The sequence below is a fragment of the Protopterus annectens genome, chromosome 7.part0, assembly GCF_019279795.1.
Source record: "Protopterus annectens isolate FY-2018-M chromosome 7.part0, PAN1.0, whole genome shotgun sequence".
In the NCBI taxonomy this organism is placed as follows: domain Eukaryota; kingdom Metazoa; phylum Chordata; order Ceratodontiformes; family Protopteridae; genus Protopterus; species Protopterus annectens.
This window is the reverse complement of record NC_056739.1, coordinates 1484756633-1484775917: the sequence shown is the minus strand read 5'-3', so window position 1 is coordinate 1484775917 and position 19285 is coordinate 1484756633. Positions and strand designations below refer to the sequence as shown.

General features: G+C 38.9%; 1 protein-coding gene across 3 annotated transcripts in view; it reads left to right on the top strand.

Moving 5' to 3' along the window:
* The window catches only part of LHFPL4 (LHFPL tetraspan subfamily member 4), a 1031502-nt gene that overhangs the window by 719429 nt on the left and 292788 nt on the right, over positions 1 to 19285 (top strand). Inside the window, exon 3 of one of the 3 annotated variants that reach the window (XM_044078033.1) lies at positions 15670 to 15686. The exons of the other annotated variants lie outside the window; for them this stretch is intronic. Within the exon in view, the coding sequence (XP_043933968.1) occupies positions 15670 to 15686 (17 nt within the window). The remainder of the gene's footprint in view (positions 1 to 15669; positions 15687 to 19285) is intronic. 3 annotated transcript variants of the gene reach the window in all.

The following is a 19285-nucleotide window of genomic DNA, read 5'->3' as shown; positions in this document are numbered from 1 at the left end:
CAAGGATGATGCCACAATATGAAAAAAAGATGATTGACTTTAATAATTGTCTTAATTTCTGGTCTCATTCTAAGGGGGTGTAATATTTGTTAGCATGGAAGGAGATGGTCAACAGACCATGCTGCTATACCAGGGATAGTCTGCACCTCTTCCCTCTAGGCTTTTGAATATTAGCTAAAACATTGTCTTCCCCCATAGTGCCTTTTTTAGGCAATGCCAAACTGAAAGTACTTCTGACATAGCAAATCAAAACCAAGAAAATCTAAAGGTATTACTGCTCAATGTTAGGAGCCTAAACAAAAAAACTCCACTCCCTGGAAGCTTTCTTTACCCTAGAGAATGCTGATGTCTGTGCGGTCTCTGAGACGTGGTTTAAAGCTGCGGAGGGCACACCAACAGTGAAAGGTTATAATGCCTTCCACAAATTTAGACCAGCTACTTCAGGGACTAAAGATGGAGGTGTCTCTATTTACATCAAAAATAAATATACTTGAAGGCTAGTCAAACAGGACAATGCACTTGAGCTGCTCCATGTTCGAATCACCAGAGGTAAAATCCAATACCACTTCCTTGCAAGCTATAGCTCCCCATCTAAGACCCAGGAAACCCATACCATGTATTTAACCTTATTAGAAACACTAACCATCCAACCGAATACCATATTCATGAGTGACTTTAATTACCCCACTATTAAGTGGGAATCCTGTATGACATCAAACGTACATGCACAAAGATTCCTGGATTTTGTAAACTCAAACTCTCTGGACCAGATAGTCAATACACCAACCAGGGATGCCACCATACTGGATCTGGTACTCACTAATATGGGGGAGTGCTGCACACCCCCTATTGTAATGCCTTCCCTGGTAAGGTCAGACCATAAAATGGTCTCCTTTGAAGTAAAAATAAAACCTGGACCCCCAGCTCAACTGGGAATATTCAGGAACTATTCAAAGGGTAACCTCCTGCTATTAAGTCAGAACCTAGCAAAATGTCAAGCCCCTATAAACCCTGAGAACGCTTCTGCCTATGTAGAACTGTTCACAGAAACTCTGTACAAGCATGTTAATAGCTGCAAGGAGGCAGCTGTACCCACCAGGAAGAAGTACAGAACTAACTCAAAAAACAAGCCTCCCTGGTGAAATCATAAAATCAATCGGATGTATAACAGGAGGAAGAAAATCATGGCAAAATTAGGAGGTGCAGCACCCAAAAGGATAAAAGCACTCTCATCAAACTAAACAAATAACTCAGAGGACAAATAAAGTCTACCAAAGCCAAATTTGAGGTAAGTTTGGCCTCCCAGGACAAGGACAACCACAAAGCATTCTTTAGCTATGTCTGCAACCTCAAAGGCAATACACAATTGTGTTCAGAGCTCATTCTAAACGGAGCCACCTATACTGAGCCAGAAGATATAGCAAACCTCCTGGCTGATAAATTCGCTCTAACTTTACTCCTCTCTCCCCCCTCAACCTGCCCTCAGGAAATATCATCAAATATAACTCCCCCTACTATCACTAGGCAACAGGTCCTTAATGCTCTCTCTAAGACCAAGAACACTGCATCAATGGGCCCAGACGCTATCTCAGGATGCCTTCTAAATAGCATGAAACATGACCTATCAGGGTCTCTGGAATTACTATTTACCTGTAGCCTCCAAACAGGCTTTGTGTCTCATGAATGGAGAAAGGCAACAGTCATCCCTCTGCACAAAGGTGGGCCATCTATAGACCCTGGAAACTACAGACCTATAAGTCTCACTAGTCTTATATGTAAAGCCATGGAAATAGACTTATCATGGAGATGATCAACAGAGACATAGTAAACCTCCAGACACTGGACCCATCCCAGTCTGGTTTCATCAAGGGCAGATCATGACTACTCAACCTGGTGGACTTCTTTGAGATGGTCACCAAAGCAATGGATGATGGCAAAATCGTTCACACTGCCTACCTTGACCTGGCCAAGGCAGTTGATACAATACGTACAAACCTGTATGTCACCTGGTAGATAGCCATCTGGCTCACAGACAGGACCCAGGAAGTTAGAACTGGGAAGTCCACCTCTACAAAGAGGCCAGTCACAAGTGGAGTCCCTCAGGGATCAGTCCTTGGACCGCTCCTTTTTGGCATTTACTTCTCAGAAGTCAAGGTCAATGTCAGTGGTTTCTAGCTGACTAAATTTGCAGATGATTGCAAATTAGGAGCTGTCATTGAATCCCACACTGACACAAATGTTCTCCAGGAGGGGCTGACACAGACAAATAACTATTGTCAGAAGAAATTCATAATAGTATCCTTTGGGAAGTCATCCATCCCTGCTAACCATCATATAGACAACACACCCCTTAGAGTTGACCCAGTAGTCAGGGACTTAGGGACACACATAGATAGTAATCTAGCCTTTGATCATCACGTGTCTACAGTGGTGAGGAAATTGTGCTATGTTGCGCAACTTATAAACAAAGGTATGGCATCTAAGTCCAAGGAAGTCATTGTTCCACTGTATTCGGCATTCATCAGACCTGTCATTGAGTACAATGCACCCTTTGGTATGTACCTAACCAGGCATTTCCAACAACCGGAATGTCCACAGAGTTTCCTCACTAAAAGAATACAGGGCATAATATGTCCTGTGCAGACTGCCTCAAGGCCCTATCCCTGTATTCTGTCTCCTACAGGCTTTTGAGAGGGAGATCTATGCCTGGCATACAGGGCATTGTCAGACCCCACTCTGATGGAGCTTCTGCATATCCACAAAACATACAGTAGCAGAATTACCCACTCTAAAGACTTAAACCTTGCCATTGATATAAACAGGACCTGCTAGAGAGAGAGGTATGTATCCCAGAGACTACCCCGTCTATGGAACAGGCTCCCCGTCTATGTGAAGCAGAGTTCCTCCCTAAACCAATTCAAGTGCAACTTGGACAACTGGATGAGAAACCAAAAATTCATCCCTGGTTTGGCACCTATGCCTCTAATCCATACAGGTAACCTGTAAATGGTTCATCTCCCAGGCCCATGCTTACAGTTATCAAGGGTATCAGAACTTGTCAAGGGATTTGGGCTTCATAGCTAGGCTTAAAAAGGCCCTTGTGGTTGTTAGCCTAGTAAACACCTATGAACCTATAACCTATAAACACAATATGGAAACCATTCAATTATCTTTGGCTGTTTTTAATAAAAAAATCAACAGTGATCACAAAGGAAACACCATGGAAAGAAGCAAAGTTACTGTTAACAAAATGAATGTTCAGCAACATGCCCTGTAACACTATGTGTGTGTGTGTATATATATATATATATACACACACACACACACACACACACACACACATATATATATATATATATACAGGATCACAGCTGACGGTTGGCACATCTTTATTGTATTTCAGCATTACTGATATATGCATCACAGGGTCACTGTCATGTACGTACATATGCTTCAATTGCACATACTAAATTTCCTGCATGTAACATCTGAGTTGTTATTCCAAATAAATGATGGATATGTTCACAAGGGGATGTGTTTCTAACTCAAAGACTTAATGTTATGTTATATTGCAGCCAAAACAGAGTACAAGAAAACAGTATCATATAACCATTTCACATCTTGGCATCTTACAAAGAAAAGTCATTAAAAGTCATTAACAACTTAAGGAAATATCACTGTATATTACATACCCCTTTTTCAGAGAATGATATCAAGAACTTTTACTCTAAGGGAGATGCATCAAATATTGTACATTGCAACACAGAAATAAACATTTTACTATATCTGGATTTAAGCATTTTTTTCATACTAATCTACTTGATGACAAGTAAATCATGAACATTTTTCATTTTAGCAGACATTCTGAAAAGGCAAAAATAATACAGCATCACTATAATGAGGTGGTATCTGGAACATTTAGTATTGAGAAACACCGTAGTCAGGTAAGTGGTACTTATAGCTAAAGATAGATCTGGAATATCACTGTTAGATTACAGTTCTTCAACAGTCTCAACAGACACTTCAGTGTTTAGGACATTTTGCTCTTGCCCAACAACTTCTCAGCAATCCTTCTTTCTTGGCATGACCAAGTGTTTCCTGCTCCTTTTGGGCACTGCTGAGCACTTTGTCAAGTAAAGCATTAACCACACATGATAACTTGTCTTGTGAATATTCAAAATGACAATTGATAGCTGAAAAGGTAACACTTAATGAATTCTGATATTCTTAGCTAATAACAATACCTCCATGTTGACTGAGTCTAATTCGGTCTCCCTGGTACTGAACCTTGCACTTGGGAGTTAACAATGGAGAAGATGAAAGAATTTTATATGTCAACCTACAGATCATAATAATTTGCACAGATGACAGCAAAGGAGTTTTTCTCTGTTGCAATAAAGTTGTGTTCTTATTCAGATGCTTCAATATCTGAGCAGTCACTTTAATGTGGCCATTATATTGTGCAAACTTTGGACGCAATTTAACTTATTCAAACTCCCATTTCTCTGAAAAAACTCTCAAATTCTGCATGTACACATTGAGGACCACTATTTGACATAACATCAGGAAAATACACTTTGGAACTGTAGCCTTTAATACCTTATCAACACATTAACGTGTACTGTCTTCCTATTTAAACATTTCTGGAAATTTCAAATAGTAAACAGCACATATCAGGTAACAGCCATTCTGTACTGAAAAAGAGCTGTACAATACTTGGAGCATGTTCTTCCTGGAAATTAGTATAAAGTCATTGGTTCTCTTGGACTATTATTTTGATATGAGTTACATTCAGCACACGACAGCACTACTTTTTTGATCTGTACTGACACAGGCTGGGATTTGTAGACAAGTTATTTAGCATGCAAAGCTGTGCAAAGTGCCTTGCATACAAGGCAAGCTTGTCCTGATTCACGAACAGTGTGTTCTACATTCTGATGGTCTGATATATCTTGTTCCAGCAAGTTCCTTAACGGCACACTAATCTCAGATAAATTTGAAAGATAGTGCTACTTTTCAAAAAAATCTCACAAGTGCTTATTTATCTTTTGACTGATGCTAGCAACTGCTCAACAACTCAGACCATCTTACTTCATGGTTTCAGGTCCTCTGAAGCTAAAACATGACCTATACAGTTTAACTCTAACTCTAATCTTATGTTTATTCAGCATAAGATTATGCAATCTCACCGCATTTAGGAAATTAATTAGTTTCATGTCATGCTATTCCATAGGTAATATCTGGTACATTAGAATGGCTGAAACAAGATCACTAGAGACCACGTCCATACTTTAAACTTCATCAGCATATATTTCAGACTGTGCTAGTCTAAATAAAATCAAACCACTGATATGCATTCTTTAAGTGAATACATTAGGTTAAAGTATTAATTAATTAATGCTATAAACTACATAGTACCTCCATCTCTTTTAACTTCCCCACTTACATTGTGACATAATATTTCAAATACATAGACTTCTCTTATATATGCATTATTCCTTTCATATAATTGTATTGCCTTTCCATGTTTCACTGCAAACATCAGTTTGCTTCTGTGTATAATGACATCCCTGATATTCACTTTTTGGCACTTTCATTCAGTGTTTCAGGTACAAGCTCAAACTACTTTATTTGTGCATTTTTAGCAGTATTTTTATCAAAACATTTTGCAGCTGTCTCAGTATCTTGCTGACTGCATCAATAATCTATCATATTTTGAATATTTGTGAGATTCCATGGTTTGTACTTTTATTGACTTTGGACTCCTAAAAACAGAGGTGGCTAACTTCATGGCACCCATGCCAATGTAAAATAGATGCATGACTGCCGAAACATACTCCAATGCACTGTGCGAACACTTACATAAATGCATGGAACTAACCATACCCAACAGAACCAAGATGTTTTCCTCCAAAAAAAGGAAGCCAGTCTGGTGGTCCCCTGCCATTAATAAACTCTACAACAGCAGGAAGAAACTGTTGCAGAAAAAGGTGAAGTCTCAAGACTGCAAAATTCCCTTATTAGCCTCAACAAAAAGTTGAGATCCCTCATCAAAACCTCCAAAGCCAGCTATGAAGGCAGAATTGTGGCAGGCACTAAAAACAACCACAAAGCCTTCTATAGTTATATCAAGAATCTCCAATGGCAATACCCAGATTTGCTCTGAGTTACTGCACAATGGTACCTCCTATACTGAACCAACAGATATTGCCAACATACTGGCCGACAGATTCAGTGCCAACTTTACCCCTCTCTCCCCCCCTAAAGGCCCAATCATAGTACTGGAAGAATGCCAGGCACCCAGCATTACTGCAGCACAGGTTAAAGCTGCATTGTCTAAGGTCAAGAATACAGCTTCCATGGGACCCGACAATATCCCTGGCTGTGTTCTACATGAATTACAAAGTGAACTGGCACCACATCTGTGTGCTCTATTCACTCACAGCCTCGCCTCAGCCTTTGTCCCTATTGAATGGTGCACTGCTACAGTCATTCATCTCTGTAAAGGAGGAGCGACTACAGACCCTGGAAATTATCAGCCCCATTAGCCTGATGAGTCTGATATGTAAGGCTATGGAGCACATCATCATGGACTAATTAACAAGGATATAGGGAATCTCCAAACCCTAGGTCTGATGCAATTTGGTTTTGTGAAAAGCAGATCATGCCTGCTCAACCTGGTTGACTTCTTTGAGTCAGTCACCAGAGCGGTGGATGAAGGAAAGGCAGTTCATAAAGCCTACCTCGATCTGGCCAAGGCCTTTGATACCATTCCTCACTCAGAAATTACTGATAAACTCAGCAAACTAGGCATCAACCCCTATATCATTAGGTGGGTTGCAAACTGGCTCACAGATAGAACCCACAGTGTGAAAGTAGTGGATTCCAAGTCAGACTGCCGACCAGTCACGAGTAGAGTCTCACAGGGATCAGTCCTGGGTCCTCTCCTGTTTCGCATCTACTTCTCAGAAGTCCTCGCCAACACAGAGGGACTCTGGCTGACCAAATTCTCAGACGACTGCAAGCTGAGAGACATTATTAACTCCCCAAGTGATGCAGACATCCTACAGAAAGGCCTCACTGAGACAAGTGACTGGTGTCGAAACCATGGCCTTAAGCTTAATGCCAAAAAATGTGTTATCATCCCCTTTGGGAAAAACTTGGTTCCCACTAATTACCACATCGATGGGAGTCCACTGAACACTGAAGACGTTATAGGAGATCTGGGGACGCAGGTTGACAGCAACCTCTCCTTCACCCACCACATTGCCACTGTGGTCAGAAAGTCCTTCTATGTGGCACATCTCATTACCAAGAGTTTTACATCCAGGAAGAAAGAGGTCATCATTTCTCTCTACTCTTCCCTCATTAGACCAATCATAGAGCATAATGTCCCATTTGGCAGGTACCTCACTAGACACCTGCAACAGCTGGAGAGGCCACAAAAGTACCTCACAAAGAGGATCCCAGGCCTTAAACACATGTCCTACATGGACAGACTCAAAAAACTGCAGCTATTATCTGTCTCATATTGTTTACTAAGAGACGATCTCTGCTTGACTTACAAAGCCATGTCTGACCCAGCAGTGTTAGAAATGCTACATCTAAAGAAATCCCAATTCCTCCTCACCACATGCTACACAGACCTGAACCTCATTACTACAATCAACAGAATATGCTGGAGGGACAGGTTCATAACCCAGAGACTGCCCATGCTCTGGAATAGACTTCCCATACATGTCAAGCAGACCCCCTCACTAACCCTCTTCAAGAGAAATCTTAATGAGTGGATGGGAAATAGAAAGTTCACCCCGGGATCACTCCAGTGGCTCTACTTGATGGAGGCACTGGGAACTAATGATGGGCATCACAATGCCAGGGCACTTCTATGGGCTAGGCTTGTAAAGGCCCAGGAGCCATTAGCCTAGTACACACCTATGAACCTATGAACTGTTGATGTACTAGGGGTAATATTAGAAATGCCATCTCCATATCATCTGTCAGGATGTTTTGGATTTTCTACTATGTCTACAAATTCCTCTAGGGATATTTCACTTAACACTTTCTGACACATCTTGGCTGGGGGCCTATCAGATACAGTACTTGCACTTGTACAGTGTCTTTGAGACTTTGAGTTTATGTTTCCACATTCTTCCCAGCAACTTTCCATCATTTTCATGAACAACAACCTTGGCTGCTCAGATATCGAAACCATTCCAGTTGATTGTTTTTATGTGGAACTTTGCCATTCTTTCACTCTGCCTCCTCTGTTAAAGAAGGCAGACATTTTCTCTTTTGTCATAAGAGATGTTTTGCCTATGAACAATGACCATTTTCTTCTATCATACATACAGCTATATCTGCTGCAAAAGACTTTCTTCACACCTTATCGGACTAACTTCTCATTTTTACCAAAAATGTCATTATTCATTTTTAAACTAATCATTTTCAGATCTTCCATTATACAAGCGATCCTTACATAAACTCTGTAGTGAGTTTTGTGTCAAGATAATTTCACTCACCCAGCTCATACTAGTTAATGCAATGTTAAAACTAATTGCCTTTATACATACCTCTCGACCTCTTAAAACCAAGAAATCTGGACAAAGGCATGTGTAATAGGGGGACAAAGGCCCAAAAATACTGACAGCTTTTAAATATTGCTCTTACAAACTTAGAAAGTTGATAGAACAATAGAGTTTGCATTGGCATGAATTTTCTGAGGAGTATGAAGTCTGTAACTCAAATGTCTGTCATTATTATCTGACTTCAGTCTTCAGTGATTTGACAGGAAAACAGATTTTTATGAGGAACAGATCAAAAATATGAGGCAAAAATTTGGGTATTCTGCAAAAATCTGGACAGTTAAGAGGTATTTATACTCTGCCCCTTTTCTGATCATTTCTCTTACCACATAGAGTTTTTAACTTATGCTAATGACACATGCAAATTGGTAAACCCACAGTAGACTTACCTTGGATCCTTTTGAAGAATAAATGTTTGCATTTATTTGTTAATTAGGTAAACCCATGAAGCACAGCTGCATCTTTTCAGGAGTGATCTGGGAAACACTGTCTGACTGAATGACCTGTTCAGTCATAATATAGGCAATTAAAGACTGCGGGAATCAAACCTAGAAATTATAGGATGAAAATTATTATTCATAGCCGTAAACCTCTATCATAATCTGCTGGCAAATGAGAAAAAAATGCAGCCTTTTTCTGATCTTATAGCATTTTTGAAACTTTGTGTCATCACTGCAATAAACTTAATTTTCGTCTCTCAAAATTCAAAGGAATTACACATGCTAAGTGCATCTTCAACTGCAAAAGGCAGAACTTTAGCACACTGCACTTTTTCAGGTTTCTCTAAGATTCTGCCCACTGTTATGAACAAATTACATTTCTAGAAATATAGCATTCAGTTCACAGCTGCAGCTATACTGTTTCTCAAACAAAAAAGGAACAGTGTATTTTTGATTTCTTCTGACACCATGTAACCTTTGACATATCAGGATAGCTGAATGAATGATAGAGTTAAAATAACATGTTGCCAGCTTCATCAGCACGTATTTCAGACTATGTCACTATCATCATATGTATGACATGTATGATATGTAACATTATATTACATAATAAACATTATTTAACATAATACATTAGGCCAAAGCATCAATTTCTTAAAACTTTATACAATATATTACTTACAGTAGAAAGCAGAGCAGAATATAATTAGTAATGATAGTAACACTGTAAAAACTTTCCAGCAATAATGTTACAGCTCTCTGAAGTATTTTTGCTGTTGAAAGCTCCTAAAATCAAAATTAACTTGTCAAACTGCTTAATTAGTAGGGAAGTACTTTGCATTTGACATGTCTGTAGCACATTTTCTGCATAGGTTCATAGGTTCATAGGTTCATAGGTTAGTACTAGGCTAAGTGCCCTGGCGAGCCATTTTAAGCCTAGCCAATTATCCCTTGTGAGACTCAAACCCTGCACCTTGTGTTTGTAAGGCAAACACCTTAACCATTAGGCCACCCTCCCAACCCCCATCATGCAGAACTATACATATATAAAGGATATTAAGTTTAACTGCAGTAACCATGCTATACACCCCATCAGTTGGTCCATCTCACTGACATACTCATGCTCCCCACTCTCTGCAGTTCACTCATGGTTATATCCATTAATTCTACTGGAGCTATCCAAGGAGCATGAATCAAAATTATATGGAAAGATCAATCTAGATGTGATGCACCTGGGTAATATCCCAGACCGATAACTAAATATTCAGAATAATTGAAGTCTTTGCTGTTCGTGTGTATATCACAAATTATTTTTACCATGGCATGCCAAACAACCCAATAGTGAGGGACCTTCTATTCAAGCTATCTGAAAGTGAATCTTACATTTTTATTATGATATCATGGTGACTACTGATAGCCTGAACAAGTAAGTAAGTAATGTATACGTAGAAGGATTTAGTCTAACTTTCAGCTTCAGTGACTCAATAGTTTAAGAAGACATAGTGTTATAGCCTATCTCAGTATCGAACCTTAATATAGCATTTCATTAATTATCTTGCATTGTTCTGTCCATGTCTCGCATAATTCATTTTGTTAATCATATTTTCTGTTTCACAAACTTGCATGCTCTACACTCTTTCCACATCTGTAGTGCCAATCATATGTCTCAACTGTCCAGATTTCTTCCTCATATTTGTGGTCTGTTCCTCTTAATGTTTGTGGTTTTCTGGCAAATCGCTGAGGATTAAAGTCAGTAAATAATGTCTGTCATTTGCGTTAAAGACTTTATACCCTTCAGAAAATGCATGCGAATACAAAACCTGTTATTCTACCAATATTCTAAGTTTATAAGAGCAATATTTAAAAGTTGTCCCTATTTTTGGGCCTTTATACACCAGTATTTTTGACTTTGTCCGGATTTCTTGCATTAATAGGTTGAGAGGTATGATGCCATTAAATAAATCAACATCATTGTTCTGTTCTACAACATTCATCTCTTTCAGCTACGACTTAAATTTCTGCATTTTATACATTTTAGCATATTATTTCTCTTTCCACAGTACTTCCACAGTTGATGTAATGCAAGAGTATTTCTCAATTAATTTATAGCCACATCTCTTGCAAAACTTCTCCATTTCTTGTGCCTTTTCATGTATTTTCTCACTCCTTTTGACAGACGTTCTCATTTACTTTTCATTGGAAGCTTAAAATACTTTTAATTCTTCCGTTAACTGCTTAACTTGAAGTAATTAGTCTGGCTCTGCACACATCTATGCATTTTATTAATGCTAAGCCTGCTTCTCTTAATTGATCACTTCTGCAATCACACACAATAATACCTCACATAAGTAAATCACACTGTACATACAATTCATAAAACTTTGGTTTATTTTTTAAATCTGTAACAAATCAATCAGTACTTTTCATGGCTGTTTTGGCCTCATGAGGAAGAAATGGCTGATTCATGGCAAACTTTTCTTTGATTCACAATAGTCCCGAATTGCTGATTCAAAGCAGCTATGCTACCTTTCTCTTCCTCTCAGTACTTAAATGTATCACATATTCCCTGGAATATGCAGAAATGCATCACACTGTACCTCCTCAGGTTTTTCATCAATGCACTTATAGGCAGAAATAAATATAACTTTCAGACCCACAGTTATCAACTTTCTTACTAACTGCCTCACAGAGAGACATTTGCTAGAAGTTGCAGCTCTGACACTATTAACATTTGAGTTTTCACACAAAATAAGTACCACAGGTGAGCATGAGGTGATGTACTGTTAGTAGGAAACCTTACTACTGTAACTGCAACGTATTACAGGAAATTATGCCACATATCCATGTAACGTTTTGCTATGTTATCTACTCTGTATTTGTTTTTATTTCCCATTAAATTCTTAGACTTTAAGAAAGATAATTAAGGAAATATGGGCAGCTAGATACAGGGATGATATTTTCTCTTAATTAATGTCTTACATCATTAGATTTTAGTAGATGCTAAGTCATTATTTATTAAAGCACATTTCTGCTTTTCTCATAATATAAATAGGACTCTTCAAGAGTGCTGAGGGTAGTATGTTTGAAGCATACCTTTCAACCTCTTAGTGCAAGAAATCTGGACAAAGCTTGACAAAATGGGGGAACAAAGGCCCCAAAATAGGGACATATTTTAAATATTACTCTTATAAACTTAGAAAGTTGCTGGAGTAATGGGGCTTCTGTTAACATACATTTTCTGAAGGATTTGAATTCTGAAACTCGAATGTATGTCATTATTTGGTGACTTTAGTCCTCAGATCATCCCAGTGATTTTGCTAGAAAATCACAAATTTTATGAGGAACAGACCCAAAATATGAGGCAAAAATCTGGACATTCTGTGAAAATCTGGACAGTTGAATGTTATGGTCTGAAGCCTTTTGATCTGATAGTCTAACTTGCAAAGGTCCTTCTGAGGAACATTCCCCTTTATATGTCAATACTTCCAGCACCTCTACTTTTCAACAGTAAGGAACATTTTTAGACAGCTGTTCTTCAGCCATGAATTTGTTCTACATCCCTTTGGTGGAGTGGGCAGGTCATCTCTGCTTTTTACTAGAATGGTTTTTGGATATGCACTGGACTTAGAGTCTGGTTCTGGTGAAATGTCCTGTTCAGTAAATTAGTCCTGCTCATTTAACAAAGAATCGGTCATCATGTTTTACTTCAAAATTCAATGGCCTTTTAATAGAATCCCATCCATTAGACTATTTGGAATTTAGGGTTTGGTGTAAATGCTATTACTGTGTTTCACGTCCACTTTTGTTGGTAAAAATAAAGGGTCCTATTCTAGAAACAAATTGGTCTAGTAGCCCTTTGTTAAGTTCTATAGTTTCTTGAAAATATATGCTTGCCTGTAGTCATTTATGTGTTGAGCCTGTTGAACATGTACTTATCATCTGGTATCAGGCTATAAAAAATCTACTCTTGAACTCAGAGTTTCGCTGGGAGATATATCTGGTACATTATGTGTGGTTATATGTTTTGTGCTTCTGTAGGCTCAAGGGATTTGGGGAAATTTATGTTTCAAGGGGTTTTGTTTTGGCATATGACTTTCATGACCTTTTGTATACATCTTTCTGCCAGCCTACTTATATCTGGATGGCAGGGTCCAGGTGTAAAATGCTTCATATCATTCTATACGATAAAGTTCTTCATCTCTTCTGATGTAAAACATTGCCATTACCACTTACAATTTGCTCAGGCAAACTGTGCATTGCAGGTCAATAATGACGCACTGTCACAGCACTGAACACCACTCCTAGGGTTCATCTTGTGTTTGTAGCTGTGTAGTTTAAACTATTTGATCTCCTGTGCAACTTTCAGGTCAAATTCTTAATTTTCTGAAGTATTCCAGGCCATGACATGAACCTTTGGACAGTCAGTCAGCAGATTAAACATATATATTTAACACTACATCCTGCACAGTATTTTAAAAGGCAGATAAACCACACATTCAGGCCCACACAGCTGTGAACTGCCACCCCATTCACTACTAAAGAGACATATGTATTGTCATTTTACATGCATGGTTTGATTCTTTGGCATTAGCTCATTCCATGGAATGACAACTCCACGTCTGATTAGACATAATGTTAGTAAGATTATACACATCAACATCAATTACATACTGCTGTTCATGTCTTTTTTTATTTTCTAACACTGTTGTAGAGTTTAGAATTTACTGGTCATCTGTTTTTTTTAATTCCAAGAATTAATCAAAAGTATTATATAGCAGACTGGTGATCAGAAACTAAAGTTTGTTGCCTTGCCATGCCTATCTTGAAATTATCAATCATATTACAGTATAGCACAATATTTATTATCAAACTGTGGTGTTAGTACCCTTTCTTGTTCACGAACCAAGAAAATGTAATTGTATCTCTACAGTCTGTGCAATCATTATTTATTGTTTAGGACCATCATTTTTATCATTATGTTAAAATAATAATGTAAGTTTCACAGTCATTGTAAAATTCACTGAATAACTTATCTCAAAGTGCTTCCTGCCTTTTCCACTTTTATTACTGGATGAATATTCTATAAACAATATAAGCTGTTGATATCTAAGGATAAAAAAATTCCTTAGATAAATGAATGTATCTTTGATTTTTCTAATTAACTGTGCAAAACTAGTAAAATTATTATGCAAGCTATAAGAGATTATTAATTTTTCTCTGCCACTATCACAGATATCTTTGATGATATCAAAGTGAAGTGCACCAGTTCGCAAAAGCAGTATGTCAGTCACAGAGTACGCTCAGAACTAGATCACGTATGTAACAAACAAGATCAGAGCTTCTCAGAAGTCACATTTGACATGTAGACAGGCAAACCTACAGATGGGGATTTATTCTGTTTAATTACTTTGCTGCCACAGTAACTAATTCATTATTTAGCATCATAAACTAACTTCATTTAATTGGATTAATTTAATGCTAAACCAATTTGGTTTTCCATACCTTTGCATATACGTTTAATATTACAGAAATTATGTTCTTTCCCCTAGCAAACTTGCATTTTTAAAAGCATTAAGGATGCCTAATGTTCTATTCTGACAGCCTGCTCCTGCACAAAAGTTTTGCACTCTAGCATCGTCCCAAGCCTTCCAGGAGCAAGAAGCATGTTTTACAACAAACCACTCTGTTCTATGGAGGAACTTTGCTTTCTATTTATTGCCGTGGCTTGTATACCTGGAGGAATAAAGGTTGCAAATACATTTCTGAGTGGGAAACAAGAAAAGAATAAAAAACTACATCTTAAAGCTGCAGCAATAAACTGTAACTTAGTATAACAGCAGACTAAAGGTGCAGACAGCACCTTTACCTCAAGGAAAAATTCCTTCCATACTTCCATAGATGAATAACATTCTTGTTTTTCTGTCTCCTGAAAGTTACTCCACCCCTATCTACCATTCTCTCTCTGTCCACCCCACGCCGACCCCCCACCTTATGTTCTCTGTATCTCTTTCTCTGCAGGGGTTTTCAGAAAAAAAAAGAAAAAGCTAGAACTTGAGATAGCTGCCTAGGGAATCTTGCTCAGTATGAGGTAGTGAAGATAAAATGTTATTCTTAATGAAGAAAAGTAAATTGCTTCTTGCAACCGCATTTATTGTCAATAGCATTAATTAAAACTCAGCAACAGAAATTGCTAATGTTTCAGTTGGAATTAAACTACATTAATGTTTAATTTAAGCATGTCTGAAATACCTCAAGGATTTTTAAAGTGATTGATATGACATGGGACTAAATGAAAGTTGATTGCTGACTATCAGTGTTCACCTGTAAATAGCTCTTGTAAGATGCAAAGCTTCAGTTGTTGTCTTGTATGTCCTGCTGGGTAACAGCTCAGCCAATCTGCTTACCAATGAAGTCTGTAGAGTGATGAATTGAGAGATTTGAGGTTTGGCTGGTGCTTCTGTTAGTGAAATGTTATGACCTGCCTTTGCTTCAGCTCATTCCAGTTGTAAATGAGGATATAAGCAGGACGGCTATACTTGAAATGATACATCACATTTAATGTAATCTCGATATGTAATACTATAAAGCAGATATTTACACTGGCAATTTTCATGACTTTTTTGCTTTTCTAATTTCTCCTACAGATTTTGCTGCTACTGTGGTGAGTGACAGAAACTCTGCAATATCTGTTCTTTGTTGTGTTCTTACCATGTTATGGTACTGTTCCTCATCCATGTGGCACTATGTGTAGTCGTGTGACACTGTTGTGTTGTGCTGTTTAGACATATGTTCTTTTTGCCACTTTTGAGCAATTAATACAAAGTCTATTATATTTCAAATGTCTGTGACAGGAAGATTCTGACTAGAAGACAAACATACTCAGAGTGGCTTAAGTAAGTAAAAAGTTTCAGGGTGAAGAGAGACTGTCAAAATGACAGTAACTAGGACTGAGCAGAAACTTATTTCATTAAGCAACATAGACTGCTGTCACTCTGATGTGGTGCAGTTTCCACTCATGCCTTTTCTTCCACCCATAATAACAGACTAAAGTTGGGGACAGAATCATTTCCCCAAATGCAAAAAAATGAATACAAGCCTGAAATTCTTGTATACTGCAAAAAAGATTTATGGGCTTCAGGAAATCTGCTTCACAAATACTGGAGCCCTATCTTCTTAAAGGTTAGTAAGTCATAAGAGTGAATCTATAAACCTAGACAGATTTTATAGCCAGTACTGCTGAACTGATTGTTTATTGATATATCTTACTTTTAAATAAGTAAATTGTTACGCTGGCAAGAGAATTAAAGCCCTGACTTTGCACCAGATAATCCAGGTTCAACTAGCAGTCCTGGTGACTGAGGAGCTGGCCTGGTTGAGGTGAGAACAAAGTAACAGGTGTCATCTTACACACCTGGAGGAGGGGATGTGGTTGGATTCCCTCATTGCACTTCTTGACAGTGCTTGCACCTAGTGGTTCACTGCACTCTGAGCTCAGCATGTCTGGTAGCATGTATATGCATCCTGGGAATATGCAGAAGTCTTACCTGTATTAAGGGAGAGGGATCTAGGCACAAAAAAAGCCCTAACTCTCACAGAGGGTGATGGTACCTCTACTCATCCTCAGTGCTCACCTGTGATTTGAACAAATGAAGCAGTGGGCTCTCATATTCTTTCAGAAATGCATGGGTGAATAGGGCAGCTAAAAGGGGAGCTTGATGGAAATCTCAATGGGTAGGGAACCTGAAAAAAATATGTAAAAGATTAACTGTATCTAGTCTGAAGACAGTCATATAAATTAAAGGGAAATATGAAAGAGAAATATCTACCGTAAGCAAGCCTGTGATGTGAAGTAACAGTATGCCAGAATTATACTGATGTATACCAATGGATTAACCTTAATGTGAGTGCCAGTATTACATAGTAAACCTTCGACTGCAAGTGGTACCCAAGACGCAGCACTGACTTGTGATTAAGGAAAGGTCTTTCTTTGATGAAGTACTGAATCAAGATATAACATTGCACTTTGGGATAATAACGTATTTATGGAAAAGTAGTGCTAATACAAGTTATAACTTGGAATGCAGTATATAGTTTAAAGCTGCAGTTTCAATAACTAAATAAATTTGGGGATATAATAATTTTATTGCAAGTAATCAGCAAAAATAAATAAATACTCCGATGCTGTGCCTTCTTTTTGCTTTCTTCATTATTTAAATGTAAGTTGCAGCTTTTTATATGAATTTTAATACTCTTAGGTTCATAGGTAGGTACTAGGCTATCGGCCCAAGGGTCTAAGTAAGCCTAGCCAACAAGGTTCCCTGGCTTACACCACCCAAGAAAGTAAATTTCCTGTGCACCTATTGAGCAGAGCCACAGAAGTGATCCCTGGGGTGTATTTGCTATTTCCCATCCAGTCATCAAGATTTTTCTTGAAGAGCACTAATGAGGAACTTTGCTTCACATAGATGGGTAGCCTGTTCCAGAGTATAGGAAGTCTCTGGGACAGGAATCGATCCCTCCAGCATGTCCTGTTTATTGTGGTGACAAGGTTTAGGACCCTAGAGCATGTAGCTCGGAGGGATTGGGATTTCTTAAGGTGTAGCATGTCCAACAGCTCTGGGTTTTATATAGCTTTATATGTTAGGCAGAGATCTCCTCGGAGTAGGCGATATGCTACAGAGTAAAGCTGGAGTTTTTTGAGACGGTCAGTGTAGGGCATCTGTTTGAGGTCAGTAATCCTCTTTGTGAGGTACTTCTGTGGCCTTTCCAGCTGCTGCAGATGTCTTGTGAGGTACGTTCCAAAAGGGGTGTTGTACTCTATAATGGGTCTAATGAGTGCTGAGTAGAGGGGAACAATGACCTCTTTTTTACTGGATGAGAACCCTTTTGTGATGAGGTGTGCCACATAGAAGGATTTCCTAACTACTGTGGTGATGCGATTATCAAAGGAGAGACTACTGTCCACCTGGGTCCCAAGGTCTTTTATCACACATTCGGCATTAATTAGACTGCCATTTATGTGGTAGTTCATGGGTACAGAGTTTCTACCAAAGGGGATGACAATGCACTTTTTGGCATTGAGCTTGAGGCCATGTCTTTGACACCAGGCATGTGTCTCTGTGAGGCCCTTCTGTAGGATGCCCACATAATTTGGAGACTCGACTATGGCTCCTAGTTTGCAGTCATCTGCAAACTTCATTAGCCAGAGGCATTCTGGGTTAGCCTGTACTTCAGAGAAGTAGATACCAAACAGGAGAGGTCTCAGGACTGAACCCTGTGGTACTCCACTTGTCATTGGTTTGAAGTCAGATTTGGAGTCTGCAACTTTTACAGTGTGGGTTCTGTCAGTGAGCCAGTTGGCATCCCATCTTGTGATGTAGGGATTTATACCTAGTTTAGTGAGTTTAGCTATAATTCCAGAATGGGGAATGGTGTTGAAAGCCTTGGCGAGGTAAAGATAGGATGTGTGAACCACCTTACCCTCGTCTACGGCTTTGGTGACTGCCTCAAAGAAGTCGATCAGGTTCAGAAGGTATGATCTGCCTTTCACAAACCCGAACTGGGTGGGGTCCAGAGTTTGGAGGTTACCAATGTCTTTGTTTATGAGTTCCATGATGATACGTTCCATGGCCTTGCAGATCAGGCTCGTCAGGCTAATAGGGTGATAGTTCCCAGAATCAATGGTGGTTCCCCCTTTGTGGAGTGGGATAACTGTTGCTGTGCGCCATTCAGTGGGCACAAACCCTGATGTGAGACTATGATTGAACATGGTGCTTAGGTGGGGAGCCAGTTCATTCTGAAGTTTGTGTAAAACGCAGCCTGGGATGTTGTCCGGTCCCATGGATGCTGTGTTTTTGGTTTTAGAGAGTGCAGCTTTTACCTGCATAGATGTGATTACAGGGACTCTGCATTCTTTCTATATAGATATGGGCCCTTTAGGGGGTGAGAGGGGGGGTAAAATTAGCACTGAACCTATCTGCCAGGATGTTGGCAATATCGGTTGGTTCTGTAATTTCCGTGCCATTGTGCTTCAACTCAGAACAGATCTGGGTGTTGCCATTGAGATTCTTGACATAGCTATAGAATGCTTTGTGGCTGCCCTTAGAATCAGCGGCGATTTTGTTTTCATAGCTAGCTTTGGAGGATCTTATAAGGGATCTCAGCTTCTTACTGAGGCTGACCAGGCAGCTCCTCCACTCATGGGATTTTACTCTGTTTTGCAACAGTTTCTTCCTTCTGTTGTAGAGTTTGTTTATGGCA